Below are 26,016 nucleotides of genomic sequence, written 5' to 3'. Positions count from 1 at the left end.
GCGATACACATGCTTATTAGCATAAGGTACGCCCCTTTTTGGTATCGCATGCGATACCAATGCGATATTGGAAAATGAAGCCCTAAATCTGATCAAACCCCTAATGCAAATATCAGAGACTTAATTAAAGCCTTTAATCTTATATTTGGAGGCACTGTGGGAACGAGCGGTGATCCCTCAGGCCTAGAGACAGAAATGTAGCCTGACTCCAGCCTTTCTTAAAATACTATATCATCTTTATTCAGTTTCATAAACAAACATCAGCAGACTGTCTTTCCCTTCAGACAGTACTTCAGCTACTCACAGTTCAGAACTGATTCCCTCAGTATTGACAGCTCAGCATTGACACAGCTCAGTGTTTGGACAGTATAACTCAATAGGAGCTGCCTTCCTCCTGGAGACCCAGGCCTGGCCTGGTTATCCCCACCTGGATCCCAGCTCTTATTCCTCCCCTGCTGGGCCCTGCCCACAGAGCTCTTTCACACAAGGGGAATTAAGGTGGATCAAGCATCCTGCCTGGTCCCGCACAGGTTTAAGGGGAAAATAGGGGCACTACCTCACAGGCACCAGTACCTCAATGACAAAGATTATACCATTTTTCACCCAGACACAATATGTATAGCAGGCTTGACTATTTTCTATGTACCCCCAATCTGGTTTCCAGGATTTGAGACAGTGACATTCTACCAAGTATGATATCTGATTATCATCCTGTGAGTATCTCCCTTAACATAGAGAGCTTAAAATCTAAATCTTTCACCAGGAGATTAAACACTGCTCTCACGGAAGATCCTCAATTTTCAGATTTGATTAAGGAAGCCGTAGCTGACTAATATCCTGAAGCTGATCATCCAGACCTTATATGGGAGGCTTTGAAAGCTGTTCTCACAGGCAAGATAATTAGCTTTGCCAGTTCCAATCAAAAGAGCAAAGAAAAATAGCAAACTTCCTTATAGCTAAAATTAAATATCTCGAAACTCTCTATAAACAGGATTGCTCATTTCTACAGGCCTGTAGAAGGGACTTCAGTCTTTAGAGGCCCTGAAGTACATCAGGCTGAAATTCTATGAAGATGGAGCCTTCCTGGCTACAGCTGTTAATAAAAAAAAAAAAAAAAAAAGAAACCCAAATCAAATATACTATAGGTTAAGAATCAGGATGGGGTTTGTACATCTAACCTTACAGAGATTGACAAAGCCTTTGCTCAATATTTTACACCACTTTATAGTTCTCTGGCTGGGGTTAGTACAGAAGATATTACCAGTTTTCTAAAAAAAACTAAATCACCCCAGTTTAAAATATGAACAAAAAGAGCTCCGATCCAAGATGGCCACCGCAGGGTGAACACGGAAACGAGCTCGCTCCACGTTCCTTTCTCCTACCTTGCTAATTTTACCCCAAGAATAATTTTCTTGCTCCAATGCCTCACTCTAAGTGCAAGGCGAGGATAAGAGAGGCTTTGTCCTCGACGCCTGAATCATTTCTTCGTCAAACGCGGATCGAGGAAACTTTTCCTGGTTTGCAGCTAGAACCGGTGAGGGGAGCCGCTGGAGTTGATGGCGTAGAGCGGCGCCATACTCCCTGGCTGATGAGATTTCTTTAAGTCCCGGTGTGCCTACAACTCCCTCTCTCTCTTGCAAACCCCCATCACAGGGGGAGTCGGGACATCTGCAGGGAACTCCGCCGAACCAGCCTATAGGAACAACGGAAGACCTCAGAGAAGCGGCATAGAATCTACGCCGACTTCGGAGAGCCTGGGAAGTACAGGCTCCAGGGGAAAAGAGCTTGGTTTGGGGCGAGTTATGCAAGACGAGGAAGGCCCTCTAACCCAAGGAGGAGAAGAAGAAGGGATATGCGTAATTTTGAAACACCCATTGAATGTTCCTGACAAGGTAACCTCTGAAGAAATATGGAAAGCTATTACAGTGATGAATAAAGCTATAGTTGATTTAACTAATGCAGTAAAATTGAATATAGAGAAGTCTAATGGTTTGGACATGAGAATTCAAACAATGGAAACTAAAGTTGTGAATCTGGAAAAAGACATAAGTAATATAAAAGAAGTTCAGGTTAATTTTATCAAGTCTGAATCATATATTAATGGTAAATTGGATTACCTAGAAAACCAGATGCAGAGAAATAATCTGAGAATTCTCAATTTTCCAAAAACAAAATGGATGCCTTTGATTGACTTAGTTAAAAGTTATCTTAAGAACATTTTGTCATATTCAGAGGAGAAAATGCCTTTAGTAATGAGAGCTTATTATACACCGGCAAAAAAATCAGCAAATAGAGTGCCTCAACAACAAGAATCAATGGATAAAGATATTTCCCCTGACAATTTGACAGAGTTTCTTGAGAAATCATTCGAAGCTAAAATTGAGGAGCGTGCAACAGTTTTTCTATCTTTTCAAAAGATTTCTGACAGAGATGAAGTATTAAGAAGATCTTTTAAAAATCAGTCCGTATTGTTTTATGGTTTTCAAGTAAGAGCATTCCCTGATATCACACAAAGAACTCAAGAGAAAAGAAAAGCTTTCTTAAACCTGAGAAACGAAGTTGTATCTAGAGGTGCTAAGTTTAACTTGAAATATCCATGTCGGTGCATTTTGGTTTATAATAATAATAAGTATATATTTACAGAGTTAGATCAATTGCGCACATACCTGGACTCTCACTCCGGATAGGAATAGAAGGGTAGGCAATAATACAAAAATGTATCTGCAAATAACCCTGTGTTGTTACCTTATTTGATGTTTTCTTTTTTCTTGTTAAACCGCTTTATAATTTCTTGGATCTCTCCATTTGCTTATAATATATGGAAAACAATTTTATGTCTAGTAATAATCTAGAATGGAAATGTGGAAATTTGCCTAATATTCTTTTGTTCTTATTGTTTTTCCTTTTTTCGTTTGCAAATGTTTCAATTGTAATGAAAATGAAAATTAAAAATTAAAAATTAAAAAAAAAATGAACAAAAAGAAAAATTATCACTTCCTATTTCTTTAAGTGAAATTCAGACAGCAATTAAAGCTTTGCCAGGGGGTAAATGCCCAGGCCCCAATTGGCTTCCTATTGATTTTTTCAAAAACATTCCTGCTTGATGATGCCTCTTTCTTATTCAGGCATTCAATGCAGCTGGTCAAGATGGGTCCCTATTGGGTGATATGGCACACACTACTATTACAGTTCTATATAAAAAGGGATGGGGCACTTCTGACTGTGGTTTTTATAGACCATTATCTCTCAAACTCTGATATAAAAATCATGGTTTATGGCTCCAATCCAGGCAGAGCATGGGGGAACATCACCCTCAGAGTGGCATGGGATGGCAAATTGAGGCTGGAGTAAAGTTTGGACATGTTGGTAAAGCTGGAGCAAGGCTGGGATAGTCTAGTAAGGCTGGAGCAATGCTTGGACAGGAACAGTCTGCAGATAAGGCTGGACTGAGGTTTGGACTGGAACAGTGTGAAGGTAAGGCTGGAATTGAAGCTTTGACAGGAACAGCATGCAGGTAAGGCTGGACTGAGGCTTGGACTGGAATAGTCTAAGACTGGTCACAACAGGACAAGGACAAGATAGAAAATAGAACATATAAGCCCGAAGTCAGTGATACAGGAAGGCCCTGAGGGGCAGGACAAGGAGAGGCCTACATAGGCCACAGAGCAAAGCTAGGCCTATATAGGCCAGAAGGCAGGGCAAGAGGCAAGAAGGCCCAAAGGACACAAGGCAAGGCAAAGGTCAGAAGACCCAGAGGCAAGACAAGATTAGGCCTGGGGAGGCCACAAGGCAACAGTGGCTAGGGCAAGGAGCCAAGGATGACACGATGCAGAAGCATCTTACATTTGGTAAGGCAGGTTTATGTAGGGCTGGAGTTTGGGTGTGGTGTGAGCAGGAAGGAGGAGCTTGGCCAGCCTGGAGAGTATGCTCATTGAGGTCCCCTACTGGAGGGGAGACTGCAAGGCAGGCTGAGGCATGAGAATTATTCAGAGTGGGGCTCAACAGAGGACTCTGCTGGTAGGGAAGTGTCCTCATCAGGGTACAGTGAGGCTGCATAGCAGCTGAAATCCTAACATCATGGCCAAGATCTTGCAGCTTAGATTAGAATCCATCCTGCCTAATCTAGTTCATCCGGATCAAACTGGTTTTGTGAAGTATAGAGTTTCTACATCGAACACACAGCACCTGTTTAACATACTACAAATGACCAAGCACTAAGGTCTCGCTGGATTAATAGTTTCATTAGGCTAAGAGAAGGCTTTTGACTGGCTACTATAGCCTTTTTTGCTTGCAACTCTGAGGACGGCAGGCCTACTGGAATGATTTATTGCTTGGATTGAACCAATGTATTTGCGACTGAGGGCTCGGCTTCTTATTAACAGGACTCTTTCTCCCTTTATCAGTATAACCTGCCCCCTTTCCTCTCTGTTATTTGATATGGCTATTGAACCCCTGGCAGTGGCCATAATGCAGCATCCTGACATTCAGGGGGTTAAATTGGGATGGCAGATACACAAGATCTCGATATATGATGATGATGTTTTAGTATACAAAGCTTCCCCAAGGTCCTCCAGTCCAGGTCTTCTAGATCTCCTTTCTGTTTACGGATCCCTAGAGGGACATAAAGTTAATTTTAACAAATCTGGACTTTTTCCCTTCAGTCCACAAAGTTAATTTTCTAATTGCCTGTCTGCCTTCAAGATGGCACCTGAAGATTTTAAATACCTTGGCATTGTTTTTGTGGAGGAACCTAAAGAATTGTACTTCAAAAACTATGTACCCTTGACAGGGAAATTAAAAAAGATTTGCAGGCGTGGACACCTTTAACTGTCTCATGGGCAGACAGAATTAATTTCTAAAGATGAATATACTACCAAAGCTACTTTATCTGTTCCACTATGTTCCGTGTACTGTCCTAGCCAATGTATTCACTGATCGCAATAGTTGTATGTTGAAATTTATCTGGCAGCATAGACAGGCCAGAATAAGGATGACTTGGCTGTGGATGCCCAGGAGAAGTGGTGGTTTGGCCTTACCTAACTTATGATTGTATTATTGGGCGGCACAATTAATATGTCTGAAGGAATGGTTTGGTCTAACCGATGTTTCCTGCTTTGGATGGAAAGTAAGCAGGCTGAAGGAGTTAATTTAGCAGGGCTTCCACTTCTGCCTCCTACATCTCCCAATCGTAGAAGAATATGGGGACAAGTTATCAAGTTTCTAGATAAAGATAGAGAGGACATTTCTCCTAATACTCCTTACATGAGAATCCCACCATATCAGAATGCACCTTTGCCCCCACAATTAAAGAGTGGAGAGATAAAGGTCTGATCTTCTTAACTCAGTTATGGGATGATTCAAAGTTTCAATCTTTTCAGACACTTTGTCAAGAGATCAAGCTTTCTCCTAACTCACATGCTTTTTTTACTTACAACTGAAACTAGCTCGAGTCCTGTCTTAACCTGTCCAGCCTCTTAGACCTCTGAACGGTATGGAAGACTTTTTATGTAACACAGATGCCTTTGCTAAGGGCACAACAGCTATTTATTGGGGCATATTTACATATAAATATGGTAATGATACTCCACAAACTATTACAGATGCCTGGAATGCTGATTTAAATGCTACCTTGGATGCTAAAGCTTGGAAACCCATATAGGGGTCTGCCCAGCATTATCTCCATATGTACCAGACAGTCTGAACTGATGGTTATGTTATTACATAAAATCTATTACATCCCTATTTTTTACTCTAAAATTTTTATGGGTGCTAACACTACGTATTGCAGGGGGTGTAGGTAGATGGGCACATATAGAACCTATTACATCCCTATTTTTTATTCTAAAATTTTTATGGGTGCTAACATTACGTATTACAGGGGGTGTAGGTAGACTGGCACTTATATTCACATGTACAATGGACATGTAGAATTCACATGTACAATTCTATGTTACCTGTAATTAGTTCTGATTACAGGTAATATAGAAGACTGCAAATATATTAGACCTCCTAGTGTTAGGCCATCGTTAGCACTCCTGGGTAGATGGTATGGATCCACTATTCTAGTCAAATATCGATCTCTGGTTAATCAGCTCCTTCTGGCAACATGATTTACTACAGCCACCTTTTAGAAATCTGATCCTAGTTTGAAATATTGGCAGGCTCAGGTACATGGATATAGAGAAACTACAATATGTTTTAAAAAATGAAATCTTTAAATATGATATAACATAGGGTCCTTATCATATATTCTCTGGTTTGATGTAGGCTGTATGCATATACTTTATGTAAAGGTACCACCTGAAAAGTATCCTGTTTCATACACATTGCAGGTCTTCCTGTCCTATATTTAAAATAAATGTTAAAATAAAAGTGTTAAAATAAATATCTTTTTATTTCTCTCTTAGCTCTTGTGTATTATGTATTATATACAGTAGTACCAACATTCTCAATGCTGTATGTAGTAAACTTAAATAAAGACTTCTAAAAAAATACAACATGACTTAAAAAGGAAAAATGTAACTATCAATTTTGGTGCAAATTCATCCAACAATAGGAGAAATATTCATTGAAAACAATACAAATATTGGGGCAGATCTTAAAACATACGCGCAGGCGTAGATTTGTTCGCACAACCTGGCGCGAACAAATCTATGCCCGATTTTATAACATGCGCGCGCTGTTATAAAATCGGGCATAGATTTGTTCGCGCCTGGTTGTGCGAACAAATCACACATGTGCACCTTGCACGCGCCGAGCCCGAGGGGAGCCCCGATGGCTTTCCCCATTCCCTTCAAGGCCGCTCCGAAATCGGAGCGGCCTTGAAGGGAACTTTTTTCCGTCTCTCCCCCCCCCCCCCCCCCCCCGGCTTCCCCTCCCTTCCCCTGTCTAACCCACCCCCCATCCCTAACTAAATCCCCCCCCCCCCCCCACCTTTGTCGAAAAAGTTACGCCTGCTAGAGGCTGGCTGCCGGCTCGCCATTCCCCGGCCCAGGGGTTGCTTCGAAGGCCTCGGCCATGCCCCCGGGCTGGCACCATGCCCACGGCCCCACCACGCCCCCAAATGCCACGCCACCCCCAACACGTCCCCCAACACGCCCCCGACACACCCCCAAGCAAAGCCCCGGGACTTATGCGCGCCGGCGTGCAGGGCTTTTAAAATTTATCCCATTATTTTTAAAAGAGAGTTGACAATTTGTACCACTCCTTATCAGTCACTATCAGTTTATATCATATGTCATTTTAGCCACATATGACATTTAATGAAACAAATGTGTTATACAGTTAATTTATGGGGGTCAATTTTCAGAGCTGTTGAATGGAGATAACTAGTTCATTTTAGCATTTTCAGTCAAACTAGCAAGATTTTGTCTGAAAATCACCTAAATTTAGTAAGGCAAAATTTGATCAAACTAAATTTAGGGCTGCAAGCTGTGCAGAGAGGGTTGCCCAACTAGTCTCAGCTGGTTAGCACTGAAAATCAGCACTAACTGGCTAAGTCTTAAGTTTGTCCCAAGAACTTCACTGGAGCCAACTCTTTTTTGTCTAGCTAAATTTGTCCAGTGTTTGAATTTAGGTAGGAAAATTTAGCCAGTGAGAAAAAACTTTGAACAGCAGAGGTTTAACTAATTAATTTCCAAAGCTTTCCAGTTAAACCTTTTGAAAATTCATCCCATGATATGAAAGGGTATCAGGCTGGGTCAGCCCAGTGGTTCAATGACGCGTGCTGGACTAGTCAAAACAGGGGATGCTGCAGAGGTAGTGTTCACATCCCCTAGCACAGTGGTTTCCAAACATGTCCTAGGGGAACACTAGCCAGTCAGGTTTTCAGAATATCTACAATGAATATGCATGAGATAGACTTGCATACACTCCTTTCACTGTTTGTAAATTTATCCCGTGTATATTAATTGTAGACAACCTCCAAACCTAACTGGCTGGGAATCCTCCAAGACTTGTTTGGGAACCAATGTCCTGGGAGGAGTTTCAGTCATCATACAGTGGTGACCCCTAATGGTTTGCATTAGCAAGGATCCATAACGTGTCAATTGTGCTCGTGGCTGAGTATTGTCATTACAATGACTAAGCTAATTCAGGGGTGGAAGGAGAGATATAAAATAGGGGAAACTCCCCAGGTGGTTGTGAACAAAGGGCTCACGGCAATATGACCCAACAGAAGCTAATTTTGATTGAACTAAAAGCCTGGCGACTGCCAGGCCAAAAAAAGGAAACATGTTAATAATATGCCAATCAAATCAAAGACACTATGTCTACATAAACAAAAACAAGTTGGAAAGCTCAGAAAATCTGCCAATGGAAATTTTATGCCTAGATTTTCCCTCCTAGATATAACTTACTACACTTGGAGCTATTCTGATCTGAGCCTGACATGTGTTCACTGAATTCTTGATTCATTTAATTTCTTCCAGTTTTGAATTTGTCATGCATTTGTAAACTGGCTAGCTCAAATTTCTACCCTTAGGTACTTGCAAGATTTTGTGTTTGTTTACACCTCTATATGAATTACATTATCCAATATTATTGTCAATTCTAAAAAAGGAAATCTGCTTACAATCAACTCCTGTTCTATTAACTCTTACAGCAGTCAATGCTGGACGTATTATTGCTCGTGGATTGTAACTGAGATGAACAATTTCAAACTGGAAGCTGAATTGTAGCACTTTTTTCCAACTATTTCTTCCCATACAGGTCCTGCTCATCCAGTTTGAGCATTTCCCCAGTAATTCATGATCTCAAATGCACAGCTTAAAAGAATAAATCTCTATTACTATATATATGTCTAAATATTATAAAGACCAACAGACTTTAAGACAAGCAACCTACCAAAGCATTCATAAGGAGTCAATTCTGACTGTTGTAGAAGTTAACAGATATGAAAAGCAACTTTATCTACCATAAATAGGGTTCTCCATAGAGCTGGATGAATTAGTCATGACAAGTGGATGATGTCATCTAACAGTGCCGAATGAATTCTAGCTCAGTAAAGATTTACCACTGAGCATGTGCGGGAGTTGCCACATGTGTGCTGCCTTGTAAACCCTTCAGTTGATTGAAGAGCTTAGCTTTAGCAAGGTAGACAACTCCTCTTGGAGGCGGAAAGGTATTAAGCATGGCTAATTCATCCTGCTCTCTATGGACAGCCCTATATTTGGTAAGCAAACTTGCTTTCTCCATCGACAAGCAGGGCTGAATTAGCAATAACACATGGGGAGTCCCAAGCTGAGTTACAAAGTAGTGGAGCACTTACTGAAAAAAAAGTAATCTGGATCCCCTGTAGAAAGTGGACTACTGCGTGAACGGCCTACACAAAACTGCTAGCCTAAAATGAATGTCACTTCTGAAGAGATTGTACAGACAGTAGTGGGACATGAATGTGTGAACTGATAAACAAGCTGCAACTTTGCATATGTTTTCAAAGGAGATGATTTGTAGATGAGCCATTGAAGTAGCCATGGTTTTCTCTTCATGAGTCTTGACAGTTTGTGATTTGAAGATCAGTCAATACATAGGCAATACAGTCCACTAGCCAGTTGGACAAAGTACGCTTGGCAACATACAAGTCCATTCTATTGGGATCATAGAAAACGAAAACTGAGACTCTTAATGGTGTGGCTGTGTTATCCTCAGATAACAGATCAGGGCCCATTTAGAGTCCAGTGAATGGAAGATCTTCTCCCCCTTCTGCACATGTGGCCTTGTAAAGAATGTTGGTAAAAATTAGATTGGTTCAGATGAAATATAGAAACCATCTTAGGAAGGATGGTGTTGAGCACCATCTTATTGTGGGAAAACTATAGATATGGAAAATAAGAAACTGTAGACCCTTCGTCTGAACCGAGAGTTGGAGGAACATTAATCTATAACCCTGATGAAGATGATGGTGATTGACAGGAGTCTTCACTCATCTCACAGCGGGAATACTCCCAGGGAATGCTTTAGATGGTGGTATCCCGTGCTTCATTCTTGGATCACTGGTTAAATTCTACCGCAGAATGGTTTGCCCAACTGAGGGGGGCTAATTTCCACTAATGGGTCCTCTGATGGGAGCTCTTGGGCATAGAAATGGGAAAGATTCCTCCTTGGGGGAACAAATCTGATATTCTTGACATGAGAGGTTGAAGGGTGTCCCTCCTTGTCACTGGCTGCTAACTAGACAAAGTTTTCACCAATTCAGTCACCTGGTCTATGAAATTTTGTGACCTTTGACCCAGAGATGGGTAAGAGAGATATTCTTCTGAAACCAGCATAGATTCACCCTCCTAAAAAACACATACTGGACTCAGGAAGAGATTCCCTCCTGCACTAACTGCGCTGGTGTCCATATAGAAACCAGAGGCACTATGGAGCATATCAGACCTGGTGTCTCCAAATGAAGCCCACATGTAGATGGACAGAGAAGGGGCTCTGGAAGGACTTAGATCTGGAAAGAGAAGGAGAAACAGTGATAAGGGTGCCAACATGGAGGAATGTAACTGGTACCAGTGTGCAGATAGCACTGAGGTGCAGTGCAACAACTGCTCTGAAGGTCAACAATACTTTCTTCGGTGATAAAGAAAACACCATGGGCATCAACAAATGGCACGTTTTCTATGTAGACAAACTCCACGAAAAGGGGAAAGAGCTTGCAGATTCCTGTGCTCAATGCATTGCATTAGGAGAGTTATGCTCGAGGAGCTCCTGCTCAGTTCAGTGCAGAGGGAGCCCAAAGAGGCCCTTGCTCCAAGAGAAGAAATGGTTCTCCTTTTCATTGATCTATGAAGTTCCTTCGTCTTCCAGGCCCTGGTCCTCTCAGTGGCATCCGAGCACAGTCCTAGCATTTTGCTGAGTTGTGATCAGGTCCTAGGTTTCTGTAATAGATATTGTGGCTATAAATACAGTTATTGAAGCCACTGGAGGTAGCCTTCTTGGACCCAGACATCTGAAATTATTCAGGTTTTTAGGCTCTTTGTTTTTTCTTTTAGGTATAAGCACCGAAAAACTGTAAGGAATGGCTTGAGCGAAAACCCTTTTTGCTGTAGCACAGTTGGCACAACCTCGGAGGCAGGACCCCAAGGTCTGTACCGACAGCTGGCGAACACGCCTTGGAGCGGGTCAGGCTAAGGCAGGGGCCATGCTAAAGCAGAGTCCAAGACAGTCCAGGAGTCAGAGCAGGTGGCTGACAAAGTGTGGTCAAGGTCCAAACCTAGGGTCAGATTCAAGCGGCAAGCACAGAGTAAGTCAAAGTGCAAAGCTGAAGTCAGGGCCAGAGTGAAAAGAGCAGACAAAATACAGGTGAACAGAAATGACAAGACCAGGAGACAAGACACAGCAAGACTCTAAGGACAAGGGTAAGAACAACAGACAAGACAAGGAAACAGAGACAGGGCACGGCAGGAAGGCAGGCTTGGATGAAGGCGAGGCGGAAGGCAAGGCTGAGCAAAGGCGAGGCGGAAGGCAAGGCTGAGCAAAGGCGAGGCGGAAGGCAAGGCTGAGCAAAGGCGAGGCGGAAGGCAAGGCTGAGCAAAGGCGAGGCGGAAGGCAGGCCTGGACGAAGGCGAGGCGGAAGGCAGGCCTGGACAAAGGCGAGGCGGAAGGCAGGCCTGGACGAAGGCGAGGCTGAAGGCAGGCTTGGACGAAGGCGAGGCTGAAGGCAGGCTTAAAGAGGCAAGGCTGGAGGTTGAAGACAAAACTGGAGCAAGGCAAGGCTGAAGATCAGGCTGGAGCAGGTCAAGGCTGAAGACGAGGCTGGAGCGAGGCAAGGCTGAAACATAGGCTTGAATAAGGCAAAGGACCAGTTTGCTGAGGCAAGGGAAAGGAGTTGCATCTGGGCTTAAATACCTAGCTGCCTGATGTATTCAAGAGGTGCCTGCTAGGAGGATTCCCATGGTGGGGTCTTCAAAGGCACCATGTGCACCTATGGAGGCCAAGACAAGGCAGTGTCCATGCCACATAAGTGCAGCTTCAACATTGGCAGCTTCCCGGCCACAAGCCACTGCTGTGGCCATCGGGGTGAGTGACGTGTGATTAAGGGGCCACCAAGACAGCAAGGCAAATCAAAGAGCAAGTTAGCATTTTGATTAAAAATATCAGCTAATTGAAAACAGCAAAAGTAGCAGCAAGAGAGGGTACATGTCTTTGGGGGAGCTCGGACATAAAAAGATGAGTGGCTCATGAGGCAGTGCGTACATGCTCAATAGGAAAACTTTACTGAGCTTGAGAGATGGGTCCATTCACCCCTGCTTGTCGACAGAGAATTTATGGTAAGAGAAAATTCTCATTCTATTACATTTCCCAGCAGTCATGATCTGTGAAATATAGCAAAGCAGTTTTTCCACATATAAAATATAGACTACACTAAACTTGGAGGAAATGCAGAAGAGTTCTATTGACTTTCTTGCATGATTCAGTGATACAAGATCTATAGAAAGAGGTCTTAAAAAGGTAGAAGTCCCTTGTCATAAGATAAATAAGCGCTCAGACTTCCTGAAGAAGTTTGTCTCATATAGTTAATACTCTAATACCCTCCTAAAATCCAGAAAGCAAAGTTTCACTTCTTTAGGATTCAAAAGCTTTGGACACAAAATAGTCAAAACAATTTCTTGGATATTCTAAAAAGGAAAATTAATCTTAGGGGAGAAAAAAAACCCAAAAACTTGTCAACACCTTGTCTAGAAAAAAAACTGCAAAACCAGTAGCACTCAGGACAATTCACATGCTCTCCCAGGTAAGAAGTTTGAAATAAAAATAATTCGATTGGTCAGAAAACAAAGAGGTTTAATACATAAGTAATTTTCAAAAGGATTTGCAAGTGTTAATGTAAATACTATTGTGGCAATTTTCAAAAGACATTTACACACATAAATTGCACTTACACGAGTAAATCCTATGGACAATTCAATGGCATATATTGTACCAATTTTCAAACGCCCACTTACATGGGTAAAGTGCATTTACATGAGTAAAACCCAATTTTAAGCGTGTAAATGCTTTTAAAAATCAGGCCCAATCTTTTTTAGATCTCAGGGTATTCCTGTCATCCTCTAACCCACTAGTTTCAAGCACTGAAGGTTGGGATAAGGAATAGGACCTTTCCTTAGATGTCTGGAACTACTGGAAATCTGAAAAGTTTATATTATCTACAAATTCAGTTGCTGCAAAGAACTTATTTTTGCTAGTTGTAAAGCAAGGTTTCCCAATCCTGTCCTTGGTACCCCACTATTAGTCATGTTTTCAGGCTATCCACAACTAGTATCTGGGTATTATTCTTATATGTGGCACCACATTCTCCAGACTGATGGCCACAGTGACTTTCTTTGTGAGGAAAGACATGAAGTACTCATTAAATAATCAAGGCCTTTCCTATTAATACTTCCACTGGTTCATTATCCATAACTTGGAAAAGTCTTGGAAAATGAGGGATGCACCAAACTTTTCTGAGGTCCATATTCAAAAGCCATTTAGATGGATAACTATTTATTTATTTATTTATTTCGTAACTTTTATATACCGACGAACGTTGGGAACATCTCGTCGGTTTACATATAACAGAACTGAGCAACAGGCTTTACAATTTTTGCGTAATTAGATAATTAAAATAAGGAACATTCAGAGCATACATATTCGGCTGTTATCCGTCTAAGTTGCATCTGGATAAGTCATTATGCAGAGCATGATAAAGTTATCCGGCTAAGTCAGCTGATTTTCAATTAAAACTGGCTAAGTAAACCAGATATCTTTAGCGCTGCTTCAGAGCAGGTCTAAAGTTAGCTGGCCTTGTGTGGCCGAATAACTTTACACTTAACCAGCTATGTTTAACAGAATATAGCTGGTTAAGTAGCTTTCCTGGTTTAAAAAACACAAAACAAAATATTAGGGGCCTACAGATCCAAGCCTTTCCCCTATCTCCCTCCCATCTGAACTTCAAAAGGACCTCCGGATCCGAACCTACTGGCTCCTGCCCCATCTCTATGTTTAATAAAAACTATTAGTGCCATGAGTCATAGAAATTTTATCCCCCTTCCCCCACCCCCTGCTCCTGATTTTTTTTCCCAAACTTTTTATACTTTGCAGATGACCCCCCCTTCCATGCCCACCTCTGCCCTTTCCCTTCCACCCCCTGTACCTTAATATGTAGTATTTCTTTAGCCCAGACCGACCACGATCCAGGCCCGGCGCTTCTGGTATAGCCAAATAACTTGTCCTCTAAATATCCTACTGAATATGAACCTCTCAGTGTCTTTCATGCCAGAATTAAAGGATGACCTATCAAGACATCTTTTTCACTTGGGGCATTTGCCTATGTTGCCAAATAATGAAAAATTAAGAATATTGATATCTATCTGATGAATCAGATTGAGCAGTTGCTTATTTATTTATATATTCTTGTATTCTGCTACCTCCATACAAATGTCCAGAGTGGACCACAACATCAACATTCATATTCATTTTACAAATAGACAATCATTAACAAAACAATGCACTATCTTCTGGTTCATGTGTGTCAATACTAAAGATCTCAGAATCTCAGCCTCTGCTTCTCCCTTCTCAAGTTCAAGAAGTTCTCCTTTGTCCGTGGACATTGTTAATACTGGGTACATGGTGCCCTTGCCCTGAATCTCAGCCACGGCTCCCACTAATTTTTTTTTCATGTCTGAGGTGGTGAGGCCCGCATGGGCCAAGGAGGCTGCAGCTATATCTGCCGGGCCCGCGCAGGTAAATGAAAATGCAGTGTTGGCTGGGCCCAACACGAGGAATGGAGGCAGTTAGATTTGTGTAGGTAGGGCCCGCATGACCTAAGGAGGCTAAAGCTGTGTTGCCAGGCCCACACATGCAGAAGAGGCTGCAGTGGCTCGCACAGGGAAAGGAGGCTGCAGTGTCGGCTGGGCCCATGCGAGGAAAGGAGGCAGATATATTTGTGTAGGCAGGGCCCCCGTGCGACCTAAGGAGGCTGCAGCTGTGTCACCAGGCCCATGCAGGAAAAGGAGGCTGCAGTGTCGGCTGGGACCACAAGGGAAAGAAGTAGGCTGCAGTGTCTGTTTGGCCCGCATGGTGCAAGGAGAAGTCTACTGCATCAGCAAGCTGCATGGCTGAAGTAAAAGAGCTCCAGCTGCCTGCACCCTGCACATTCTGAGAGAGAGAGAGAGAAAATGGGTGAGAGTATGGGTGTATATGTGCCTGAAAGAGACACCTCGCAGGCCCAAAAGGGAGACTGCTGTTGACTGTATGTTCCAGGGAGGGAGAAAGCGTGTAAAGGGGGGGGTGTGTGTGTATGTATGTGAAAGACAGAAAGAGAAGAAAGTTACGGCGCCCCTCCCCTTCTCCCCCTCTAATCCATGACAATCTCAGGGTGACTGGAAATCAAAAATTCCCAGGTATGGAGAGTGGAGGATATTTTTTATTCTTATTTGTTTTTTTTATTGTGTGTAATTTGCAGGGAATGCTGTTTTGCAATAATTTTATTGGTGTTTGGAAAAATTTTAAGAAAAGTTTTTATGAGTTTTTAATTATTGGATGTTCTTTTTGGCAGCTGTTCTGAAATGTTCTTTCTATGAGTTTGTTTACTATTATCATGTTTTATATTTCTTCATTTTATCGCTTCATGTTTAATGTGGAATGATGATGTCTCTGTCTTTCCACTGTTGCACTGTCTGGCTTGTTGCAGTTTCAAGTTGAGTTTATCTGCATTTTATTTACATTTTATGGTCTCTTTAGTCTGTGTTTGGTAAAGGCTTGTCTGTTTTCTGCATGTTGTGACCAAGACGAGGCATTCTGCTATTATGTAGTTTATGTGTAGAGATCTTTAGCAATTTTGCTTGCTCTATTTTCCTGATTGGATGTGTTTTGATGTTTTAGAGCCTGGTGTAATATTTGTAGATTTGCCTTTTCTTAGGTAGGGTTGTTAATATTGACTGCTGCCCGTTATTGCTATTCTGATATGGAAGGTTTAATATATTTAAATTTAATTCACTTTTTTTTCAGTGGATTCATTGCTAATTTGTTTTCAGCATCAAATTAAAGACAGAACAATTTTTAAATCTCTGCAATAGTGTAACCTAGAGTCTGTAAGTAAGTAGATGTGTGCTGTGCTATGTCTGGGTCCCTCAGCCAGTTTGGAATGCACCTTAAGAAGAGATCAGTGAAGAGTGTGGATGATTGATGCACTCATTTCCATAACACTTGTAGAAATGAGCAATGCACCCGTAATACATATATGCATACACAATTAATGGAATGCTTGCAGCTATGCAGATTGTACTCTGTCATTCTTATGATGTTTCATAAGTGCATCATTCATCATTAATAGCTTTTTTGATTCTATTGATCCACTGGAAGATTGTCCATTGCATTGTCCTGGGATGCTATAATAGAAGGAATAGAGGGACAAGAAAGAGAAGGCAGGTTCAGGGGCAGTGGTGGCTCATGTATGCAAATTTATGCAAATAAGGGGAGGGTCAGGTATCTCGTCCCTCCCTCCAGTCCTCAAGTGTGCAGTCCTTGTCTGTAGAAAAGTTGGCAACCCTGAGTGGTGAAAGGGAAAAAACCTATGGGCTTGTACCTAGCAATGCCCCCAACCTGGGTCCACTTCACAAGAGAAACTAAGGCTGGTCACACAAGCACTGCATTACCTCCTCTTCTAAAGTGAGTTACTCTTATTGACACAGTGAAACTATCTCAGTCCCAAAGTACAGTTGCCTGTGAGAATCCTGACAATTCACACATTAAACAAGGGTTAGGCCTAGAAAACCCCTAGCTCATTGTAATTCAAGATTCCCTAGCTCAGGGAGACAAAACCATAGATCTTGCCTTAATCATGGAGTGATCCAGGAGATTCAGGTCCAAGTGGATACTCCACTGGTCAAATATATAATGTGACTTGCAAAAACAAAAAACCAAAACAATTTCCAATTTCTGGTCAAGAAAATGTTTGCTTTTTAATACATTTTCCTTAGTCTTAAAGGACCTAACATGCAAGAAGCATAGTCTTGCAGTCCAAAATATATTTAAATATATCAGGCCTCCAGAGCCTTATTTACAGTTTTGTAGTTTGCAAAACCTTGCTCCATGATAGTGCCCACAGGCTGCTTGCCCTTCCATAACTACCAGAAGCACTAGCAGTCTGACCACAGCTCAAGGAAGCATAACTACTAAATTCCTGCTGTAGTAGTTGGTGTTGTCATCAAAACCCAGTAGTAGTGCTCTCTAAGAGCTACTGCTGTGGTGGTTTACCATGGAGACCAATAGAAGACTGGGCCTGGAGAACTGCTACACAAGAAATGAAATGAACAGGAAATGTTATGACAACTTTTAGTTTGAAGCTGCTGATCTCAATTACACTCCCCAAAATGTAGTGCCCACAGCACCTAATTGCTATAGAGATAAATAGAATACTCATAGAGGGCAATTAATAATTGTGTAGGTTATTTTAGCAAGTGTATATTGCACTAATTCTCGAAAGGAAATAACCTGTGTTTTTTCCCTTTGCAGATAAGCATATTCAATGCTTGCACATTAAAAGTGTCCAGGTACTTTGTACCTACAATTTGTGCAGGTAGCCAAACAGGGCCAAAATAGAGTGCATACATTTCGAAATCATATGTACATATGCTTTTTTTTTTTTTCTTCTAACCTAAAATTGCTCAAAGGAATGCCTCCTTTTAATGTACATAAGAACATAAGAAATTGCCATGCTGGGTCAGACCAAGGGTCCATCAAGCCCAGCATCCTGTTTCCAACAGAGGCCAAACCAGGCCACAAGAACCTGGCAATTACCCAAACACTAAGAAGATCCCATGCTACTGATGCAATTAATAGAAGTGGCTATTCCCTAAGTAAACTTGATTAATAGCCGTTAATGGACTTCTCCAAGAACTTATCCAAACCTTTTTTGAACCCAGCTACACTAACTGCACTAACCACATCCTCTGGCAACAAATTCCAGAGCTTTACTGTGCGTTGAGTGAAAAAGAATTTTCTCCGATTAGTCTTAAATGTGCTACTTGCTAACTTCATGGAATGCCCCATAGTCCTTCTATTAGTCGAAAGTGTAAATAACCGATTCACATCTACTCGTTCAAGACCTCTTATGATCTTAAAGACCTCTATCATATCCCCTCTCAGCCGTCTCTTCTGCAAGCTGAACAGCCCTATCCTCTTCAGCCTTTCCTCATAGGGGAGCTGTTCCATCCCCTTTATCATTTTGGTTGCCCTTCTCTGTACCTTCTCCATCCAACTATATCTTTTTTGAGATGCGGCGACCTGCTATGGAATCCACAAGTCCCTTTAGCCACATTTAATACAATTTTAGCCATCAGCCAAGATGGGGAAAAAGAGAAGGGAGTGGGAGTTAATGTATAGAAAAATTCTTCAAGTGAAAAGACTGTATGTGGCTGCTCTAAGTGGATATGAATTATTTATTGATCAAATCTGGAAAAATCTTCAGTTCACATTATAATTGATTTATAGCCCTTCTACTGCTTCTGAAGGAAGAAAGATAGAATAAATGGTTAGTGGTCAAGTTGGCTTTAGAGCATTCCCATTTGATTATTCTAAATGATTTTAAATTGCATTTTGAGGATGTGTACACAGTTTGGCCTCTTAAAAGTTTTAGCAGCTATGGCAACTGTGAATCTTCTGCAACTCAATTTTTTTCCAACTCACCAGGCTGGATATACAATAGAGCTGCTGGAAGTCTCCGATTTATTACAGGATAATAATATTGACCAAAGGATGGACAGTGTTCCACTGATCTGATCAGACTCTTACAAGACCTGAGTTGATTAGATCAGGTTTTCCTTAAGAAGATTAATCATTCTATAACCCATTCTGTTGAGAAGAGTGCAAAGATTGATTTAGAGAGATTTCAGGAAATGGTCTCTGAGGGTCGCAACAATCTGTGTTTAGATTTGCTAAATACAGCAGTAAATAGTTTTCATTCACTATATGTGAGAAATTTTTGAATTCAGTTGCTCTATTGAAAAATAAACCTGGTATTAAACGTAATTGGGAAAATTGATTTCTTAGTCACCTGAGACATTGAAAAGAGAATGCCACTATTTAGAAAGGTATTGGTTGAAATCAGAACGTATGGAAACTTGACTGATTTGGATTTATCATTTTAAAATTTATAAAAAAAATCTGTCTTAGCTATAAGATGCTTTTATACAGACAAAATTCTCAAGGACAAAAATTCCTCCAACAAGCTGTTTGTAGTCTTTTGTAATGCTCTATGAGGATCACCAATCGACCTAATGTCCTCGATAACACCATATCACATGTGATAAATAACACATCGCGAGATGCGTATGCAAATTTGAAAAATGTAGTTGTGGGAGGAGCTTGGGAAGAGTTTATGAAAATGAGGGGTGCTTACAGTTGCGTGCAATAGCGTAACATATGCTATTACAGGATTTAATGCTGAAAATAACTACACATTTTTTCCTGGCGTTATGCTATGCATTATGCCCAAAACGGGATTTGCGATAAATATGGCAAATTCCGTTTTGAGCAGGGAGAGGGAAGAAGAGAGAGAGAGCCTCTGAGGAGGCACACATATTAGGCAACTTTTCATACCACTGTAAGAGGGCCATTCTGAAAGGGTGAGGGTTTGATGGTGGGCTAGGTTGTGGGGAACAGTTTTACATGCACAGAGGTACGAACAGAACAATTACTATCAGTAAGGATTTTATGTGATTTGGAGTGACAAAAAGTATAAAAAGATGAGATTTGTACAATGTACTCTCAACCTAGCTTGATGTACTCTCTACCTAGCTGCTATCAAGCTAGGTCGAGAGTGCAATGTACAAATCTCATCTTTGTGTATCTTTCAACACTTCAAATCACATAAAATCTTCACTACCAAAACCTCACCCCAAGTTACAAGTTACCCCTCTTACAGTGGTATAATTTATATGAGAGCCTTATAAAGAATCTCTCTCTCTCTAGCCAGCAGCAGCCCAAAATGCTATAAAAGCCTATCTGGGCATTTCTCGGCCTGCATTGTGAAAATATCGCAGGTGCGATAAATTTAACATGTGTTACACTAAAATAGCTATGCGGTATCAGGAAAATTACCCTAACTATGCCCCTTTTTTTAATTGCAGGCGCTATTTTTCACAATTTTATAGCAAAATGATAAATCTAGGGGTAAGAGAGAGGTTTTGGCCAGCATTTATTTTTTTAATAAAAGAGTTGCAGATATACATAAGGAGCTCTTAAAAATCTGAATCTAATGTTTCCATATAATGGATGAAGTTGTTGACTGTCAGGTTGTTTCTGTCAACTCAGGTGCTATGAGACTGGAGATGGAAGAGGATCAAACTATCCACCTTTGATTATGTGGAGGGTAGGGGAGATACATAGAGGTATGAATAAACTAGCTAAAAGGGGTTGCTTCAAGGATCCCTGGCTCAGATGCCTCTTAAAGTGCCTTTCTGAACAAAACCAGGATCACTTTATCAAAATAGTAAATTTATCATTTGATCAAGAGTATTTTCCATAGTGCTGAAGTTAGCAATTATTACATTTCTGCTTAAGAAACTAGCTTTGAATCTGATTGTTTTAACTCTGGGTCAGAGTCTAATCTTGCTAAATCCACAGTTGCTTCTCAGTTAATGGACTTTTAGAGAAATCAAGGAACCCTGTGCAATGTGGATTTTGTCCAGGATTTAGTACTGAGACAGTCGATCTCTCTCATCAGTGGCATGCGGCTGCTTTTGGATTGTGGAGGAACAGATTCTCTGGTCCTCCTCGATCTTTTAGCATCCTTTGATACAGTCAGCCATTGGCATCTTTTAATGTGTTTGGCCATCTGTGGCATAGACAGGACAGCCTTTAAATGGATGGACTCCTTTCATGCAGAGAAACTGCATAAGATTGAAGTTAACTTACAAAAATATGATCTGTGGCCTCATCTTCGAGAGATCCTCAGGACTCACATTTATCTCCCATCCTATTTAATGTATACCTCCACCCCCTGGGGAAAATGATTAGGAATCTGGGGGTGCAGGTTTATATTTACACAAATGATGTACAGGTGCTGGTGCCATGGCCCGGGTCCTGGTTAACTTTGATAAAGAAGCTCAACTCTTTGTTGACAACTATTACAAAGTGGATGCAATTTAATTAGTTAAAACTGAATGACAAAAAGAAAAAAAGAAATTCTGTAGGTGAACGGTTTACCTTGGCCAAAATAATTCTCAAGAATTAATCTGGGGAATTTTTCAATTGAGTAAAGTAAAAAGCTTAGGTGTTATTCTCAGTTCTAAGCTACATAAGAAATGCCATGCTGGGTCAGACCAAGGTCTATTAAGCCCAGTATTCTGTCTCTGACAGTGGGCAGTCCAGGTCACAAATACCCAGCAAGCAAAAAATAAAAAATAAAAAAATTCACTCTTGAAAATCAAATGTAAGCAGTTTCAAAAAGAGCTTTCTTTTGATTATGGTTAGATAAGCAGATTTGCCCTTTTCTAAGACCACAAAATCTAAGAATGGTTATGCAGGCTATGGTACTAATCACTCAGATTACTGTAACTCTATCTATATCAATCTCCCTATGAAACTACTGCAGATTGCAGTTGGTGCAAAATGGAACCACAAGAACTATTACTGGAAATGCCAGATGGGAGCAAGCTTCTCCTTTGTTGAAAGTCTTGTATTGGTGTAAATTCATTTTAAATTCTTGCTTTTCATGTCATGGTTGAGACTGGCCCTATTTATCTGGCAGATATCATCAGCCAGTAGAGTCCGGCAAGACCTTTGCAATCCAGTCAAGAAGTTAGATTAGAAATATCAACTACTAGCTAGATCCATAGTTTGTACTTTTTCTGGAATGGCTCCATAAAATACCTTGCCAGTAGCATTGTAAAATATATTTATTTACAATAATTTATAGTCCTCCCTATTACAAGATAATCTGTTCAAACTATCTTTTCAACAACATCTGAAAACTGGTTGTTTTGACAGGAACACTTAAATACTAGCTCTCAGGCTGTTCCTCAGTGGTCAGTTTGATGGATTTTGGGCAAGCTGATATTTGTGGTAGATAGATTTCATTAGATAAGGTGATATTTAATTACTAAACATAGAAACATAGAAATGACGGCAGAAAAGGATCGATTGTCCATCCAGTCTGCCCAGCAAGCTTCCTGTGGTAGTTTTCCCATGCAAGTTACCCCATGTATCAGTCAGATTTGCTTGACATGCATTGCTTATGGACTTGGCCGTAGAAGCAGTCCTATGGGGTGGTTTTTTTTGTTTTTTTTAATGTATGAGCATCAGTACCCCAGAATGTAAAAAAGTTGGTTGTCCCTAAATACAAGTTTCTCTTTCAGCCCCCACCCTCTTCTTTGAAACAGAGAGCAATGTTGCAGTAGCATCAGAAGCATTAAGGCTTATTGGTTAAGGGTAGTAATCCCATGCTTCTATTAAGGGTAGTAACCGCTGCACTGTGCTGGTTACCCCCATGCTCATCAGTTCCGCAGATTGTAAAAGTCGGGGCCCTCGATGGTTACTGTTTAAATCCAATTCTCCTTTTCCCCTAGTGTTGAAGCAGAAAGCAATATTGGAGTTGCATCAAAAGTATTGCGGTTTATTTGGTTAAGAGTAGTAACAACTACATCAGCAAGTTACCTCCATGCACGCTTTCTTTGTTTCCTTTAGGACTTGGCCATAGAAGCAATCCGATGCTTTTTCCCTTATGTCCACATAACAGTATCCCAGACCATGGAAGTTGGGGCCCTCGGTTGTCGTCTTAATCAAATTCCTCTTATCCCCCTGCATTTAAGCGTGAAACAATGTTGCAGTTGCCTCAAAACATCAACGCTTATTGGTTAAGGGTAGTAATCCCCATGCCTTCTGTTAAGGGTAGTAACCGCCATACCAGCAAGTTACCTCTATGCACCTTTATCTTCATTTTCGTCTTCTAGCCTTTAGAGATCCACAGTGTTTATCCCATACCCCTTTGAATTTTTTGACTGTTTTCTTCTTCACCACCTCCTCCGGAAGGGCATTCCAGGCCTCCACCACCCTCTCCGTGAAGAAATATTTGGTTCTGAGTTGTCCACCCTAGAGTTTCATTTTGTGACCCCTAGTTCTTTTGTTTTCTTTCCAATGAAAAAGTTAGAAGTATATACATCATTGAAACTTTTTAGGTATCTGAAGGTTTGTATCATATCTCCCCTGCATCTCCACTCTTCCAGGGTATAAATATTCAGATTCTTCAGCCTCTCTTCAAAGGTCTTCCAATATAGACCACACACCATTTTCGTCGCCTTTCTCTGGATCATCATTGTGTGTTTTTATTTTATTAGAGTTCTAATCTGGTTGGAGGGTATAGATAGTTTTGATCACTGATTATTGTGTTATCAGGGGGAGGGACTTTATGTTTAAGCTCTTTTTATTTGTTGTTTATGACTCTTTGTTATGCGGATTTTGTTTGGGATAAGATATGTTTCAAGTATCATTATATAAAATGTCTTATATTTAAACATATTTTATAAGAATTTGTCATGTAGTGGGTAGGATGACATTATTGTTTTTATTTACTGTTTTTAAGACATTTGTTGTTATCTGACTAGAAAGAGCCTTTTGACCATGGAAGGTGGTATATAAATTTGTAATTAAATGAAATAGAAATCTGAGGGCAATTTTCAGTCAGGCTATTTTACCCAAGTAAATGCTTTTGAAAATTGCCCTCAATTCTTTTTTTTGTTTCTTTTTAATCTATGCCAGGACTTCATCATTGAGAAGACATCATGAAAGAATATGTGCTTTTGTCTTTTTTGGCTTTGTGCTCTGCTAAATCCTTTCCTATGAAGTCAAAATACATGGCTACAAATGATATAATGTTAAAAGATATGGAAGATGATGATGACGATGATGATAACAATGCTCTCTTTCCAATCAAAAGAGAATCACCAACACCTCCTCCTTTTCAAATGTTCCCAGTTTGTCCTTTTGGGTGTCAGTGCTCTCTGCGAGTGGTTCAATGCTCTGACTTAGGTAAGAACCTTTTTTATTTAAACTATTGCTCTGTTATAACGCTCTTTGTGGAAATAGAGCATCTGCGTTGAATAAAAATGTCATTATTTTGCTTCATTTTATAAACTTATTTTCCAAATAATCATCTAAAAATTAAAGTTAATGCAGCACAATGTATCACAGTCCATGGTCATAAAGATTCTCCTACAGTATTTGCTGAGATTTAGTCAATATTGTGAGACCAAAGGAATGCTGTACCAGTGTCATCAATTTAAAGCATATTTTTCACAGAAATGGGGCAGTACGTATTTTCTGCTGTTAAAGAATGGCATTCTATAATAAGTAAAAATCCTGCACAGTAATCTGTTTAAAATATTTAGATAGCTTCGTTTTGTAAATGGTAGCATACAATTCTGATACAAGAAAGCCTGCAACTCGGTTAGGCCACCATTAACTGCTCAGCACTAAACTTCACATTTCCAGAAATCTGTTACTAGAGCACTATGGTTTGGTAATATATTCATGAATATCAGGCAAATCTATTCAAGTTTGGGCTCTTATTCACACAGATTTTCTTTTTAGAATAGTCTAACAGCACTCTGAAATACAATTAATTAGGTTGAATTTTCCCTGCCTAAAAGCACAGACTGTTGGTCTGAGCACTAAGGAAGTTAGTTTAAATTGCACAGAAACTGGACAACAAATCTCAACCAGGATCACCTTCGAAGCTCTGTACCCTATTACCATGCAACTAGTCATTGCCTAGAATTATCAGTGGATCTCCATAAAGAGTACTTTTCTTATATCTGTTTATTTAAAGACAGACAAACAACAGCCAGTAATATCAGACCATGAGTCCAAGCACATTGAAGTGAGTAGCAGAACGGATACATAACCACAATAACAAAGTAATATACCCTCAGATAAATAAGTTCCTCAGTCTCCAATAACCCTCCCATATCTTATCATAACCCTCCATATTGTCTCTTAAAGCAAATGTTAATTTTTCCATAATAGCAATATCTGCCATCACTGTCTTCCAATGATTCTGAAGTGGTGTTCTCTTCCAAAGAACGCTATTGTAATTCGTGCTGCATGAAGGTGGAAAATCAGTTATCTTGGGCAAAGCTTGAGATTCCCATTGCCCCAATAAACATAAAGGCGCAGTGAGACCCAAAAAAGTTCCCACAATAGCTGAGATATCAGTACTTAACACATCCCAGAAATTTTGTATGAGACTACATTCCACCACATATGTAGATAGGTCCTAATATCATCACAACCCCTCCATCACAGCAAAGTAAAATTACTAAACCTGGTAAAATATAGGGGACATCTGTATATTCTGTGAAGTAGTCTAAACATGCACTCTCTATTTTTGTTGCAGATAGATTATTTGAGAGTATGGCACCAAATTGCACTCCAATCTGTATCATCGAGCTGAAGACCTAAATCTTAATTCCATTTATCAATTAGAGTAGCATCAGTCTCAAGTGTTTGTACGCCATCTTGAAGAGAGCAGGAAAGTCGAGAGATGATCAGTTTTATGGAATTGCTATGTGATTATTTTTCAAGTCCATCTCTCTGTCTGAGAACAATTTTATTCCCTTGAAGTCTATAAATATCCTTATGTAACTGTAGGTATATATAATGCATATGAACAGGAAGATCAAATTTTTCCCGCAAAAAGTGAAAAAATTGAAAATTGCTCCCTTGTCAGATCAGATCCAGATACCTGAGGTCTCTTTGATATCAACTCTCCATATCCAAAGACACTGTCACCATAGATAACTATGGATTACCCTTCAGCGAGGAAATGGAAGAAAGGACTTCAGTGTCTCTCTCTAGTCTTTTATTAGTCATTTTCCATATCTGCAAGTAATGAGAAATAATAGGATTATTCCTACATATAACTCAGGAATTAGATGGTAGGCCCAATACTGCAAATATATTATAGCCCTCAGTATGATGGTCTTCAAATCTAACCAAGCAGGAATAGGATTATGATCAAACTAACTCCTTATACCAGTGAAATGAGCT

At 40.4% G+C, this 26,016-nt stretch overlaps 2 protein-coding genes across 8 annotated transcripts in view; one reads left to right on the top strand and one right to left on the bottom strand.

Moving 5' to 3' along the window:
- The window catches only part of CENPP (centromere protein P), a 685,914-nt gene that overhangs the window by 323,089 nt on the left and 336,809 nt on the right, over nt 1–26,016 (bottom strand). The gene's annotated exons all lie outside the window — the stretch shown is intronic.
- ASPN (asporin) overlaps nt 1–26,016 on the top strand; it is a 104,189-nt gene that overhangs the window by 34,875 nt on the left and 43,298 nt on the right. For all 7 annotated transcript variants that reach the window (XM_029599388.1, XM_029599384.1, XM_029599385.1 and 4 more), the window contains one exon: nt 23,728–23,997. In XM_029599388.1, the coding sequence (XP_029455248.1) occupies nt 23,751–23,997 (247 nt within the window). In that variant the 5' untranslated portion in view covers nt 23,728–23,750. The remainder of the gene's footprint in view (nt 1–23,727; nt 23,998–26,016) is intronic.

Source organism: Rhinatrema bivittatum, chromosome 4 (assembly GCF_901001135.1).
Source record: "Rhinatrema bivittatum chromosome 4, aRhiBiv1.1, whole genome shotgun sequence".
In the NCBI taxonomy this organism is placed as follows: domain Eukaryota; kingdom Metazoa; phylum Chordata; class Amphibia; order Gymnophiona; family Rhinatrematidae; genus Rhinatrema; species Rhinatrema bivittatum.
The sequence above is the reverse complement of the archived record's forward strand: the minus strand, read 5'-3'. Positions and strand labels throughout refer to the sequence as shown.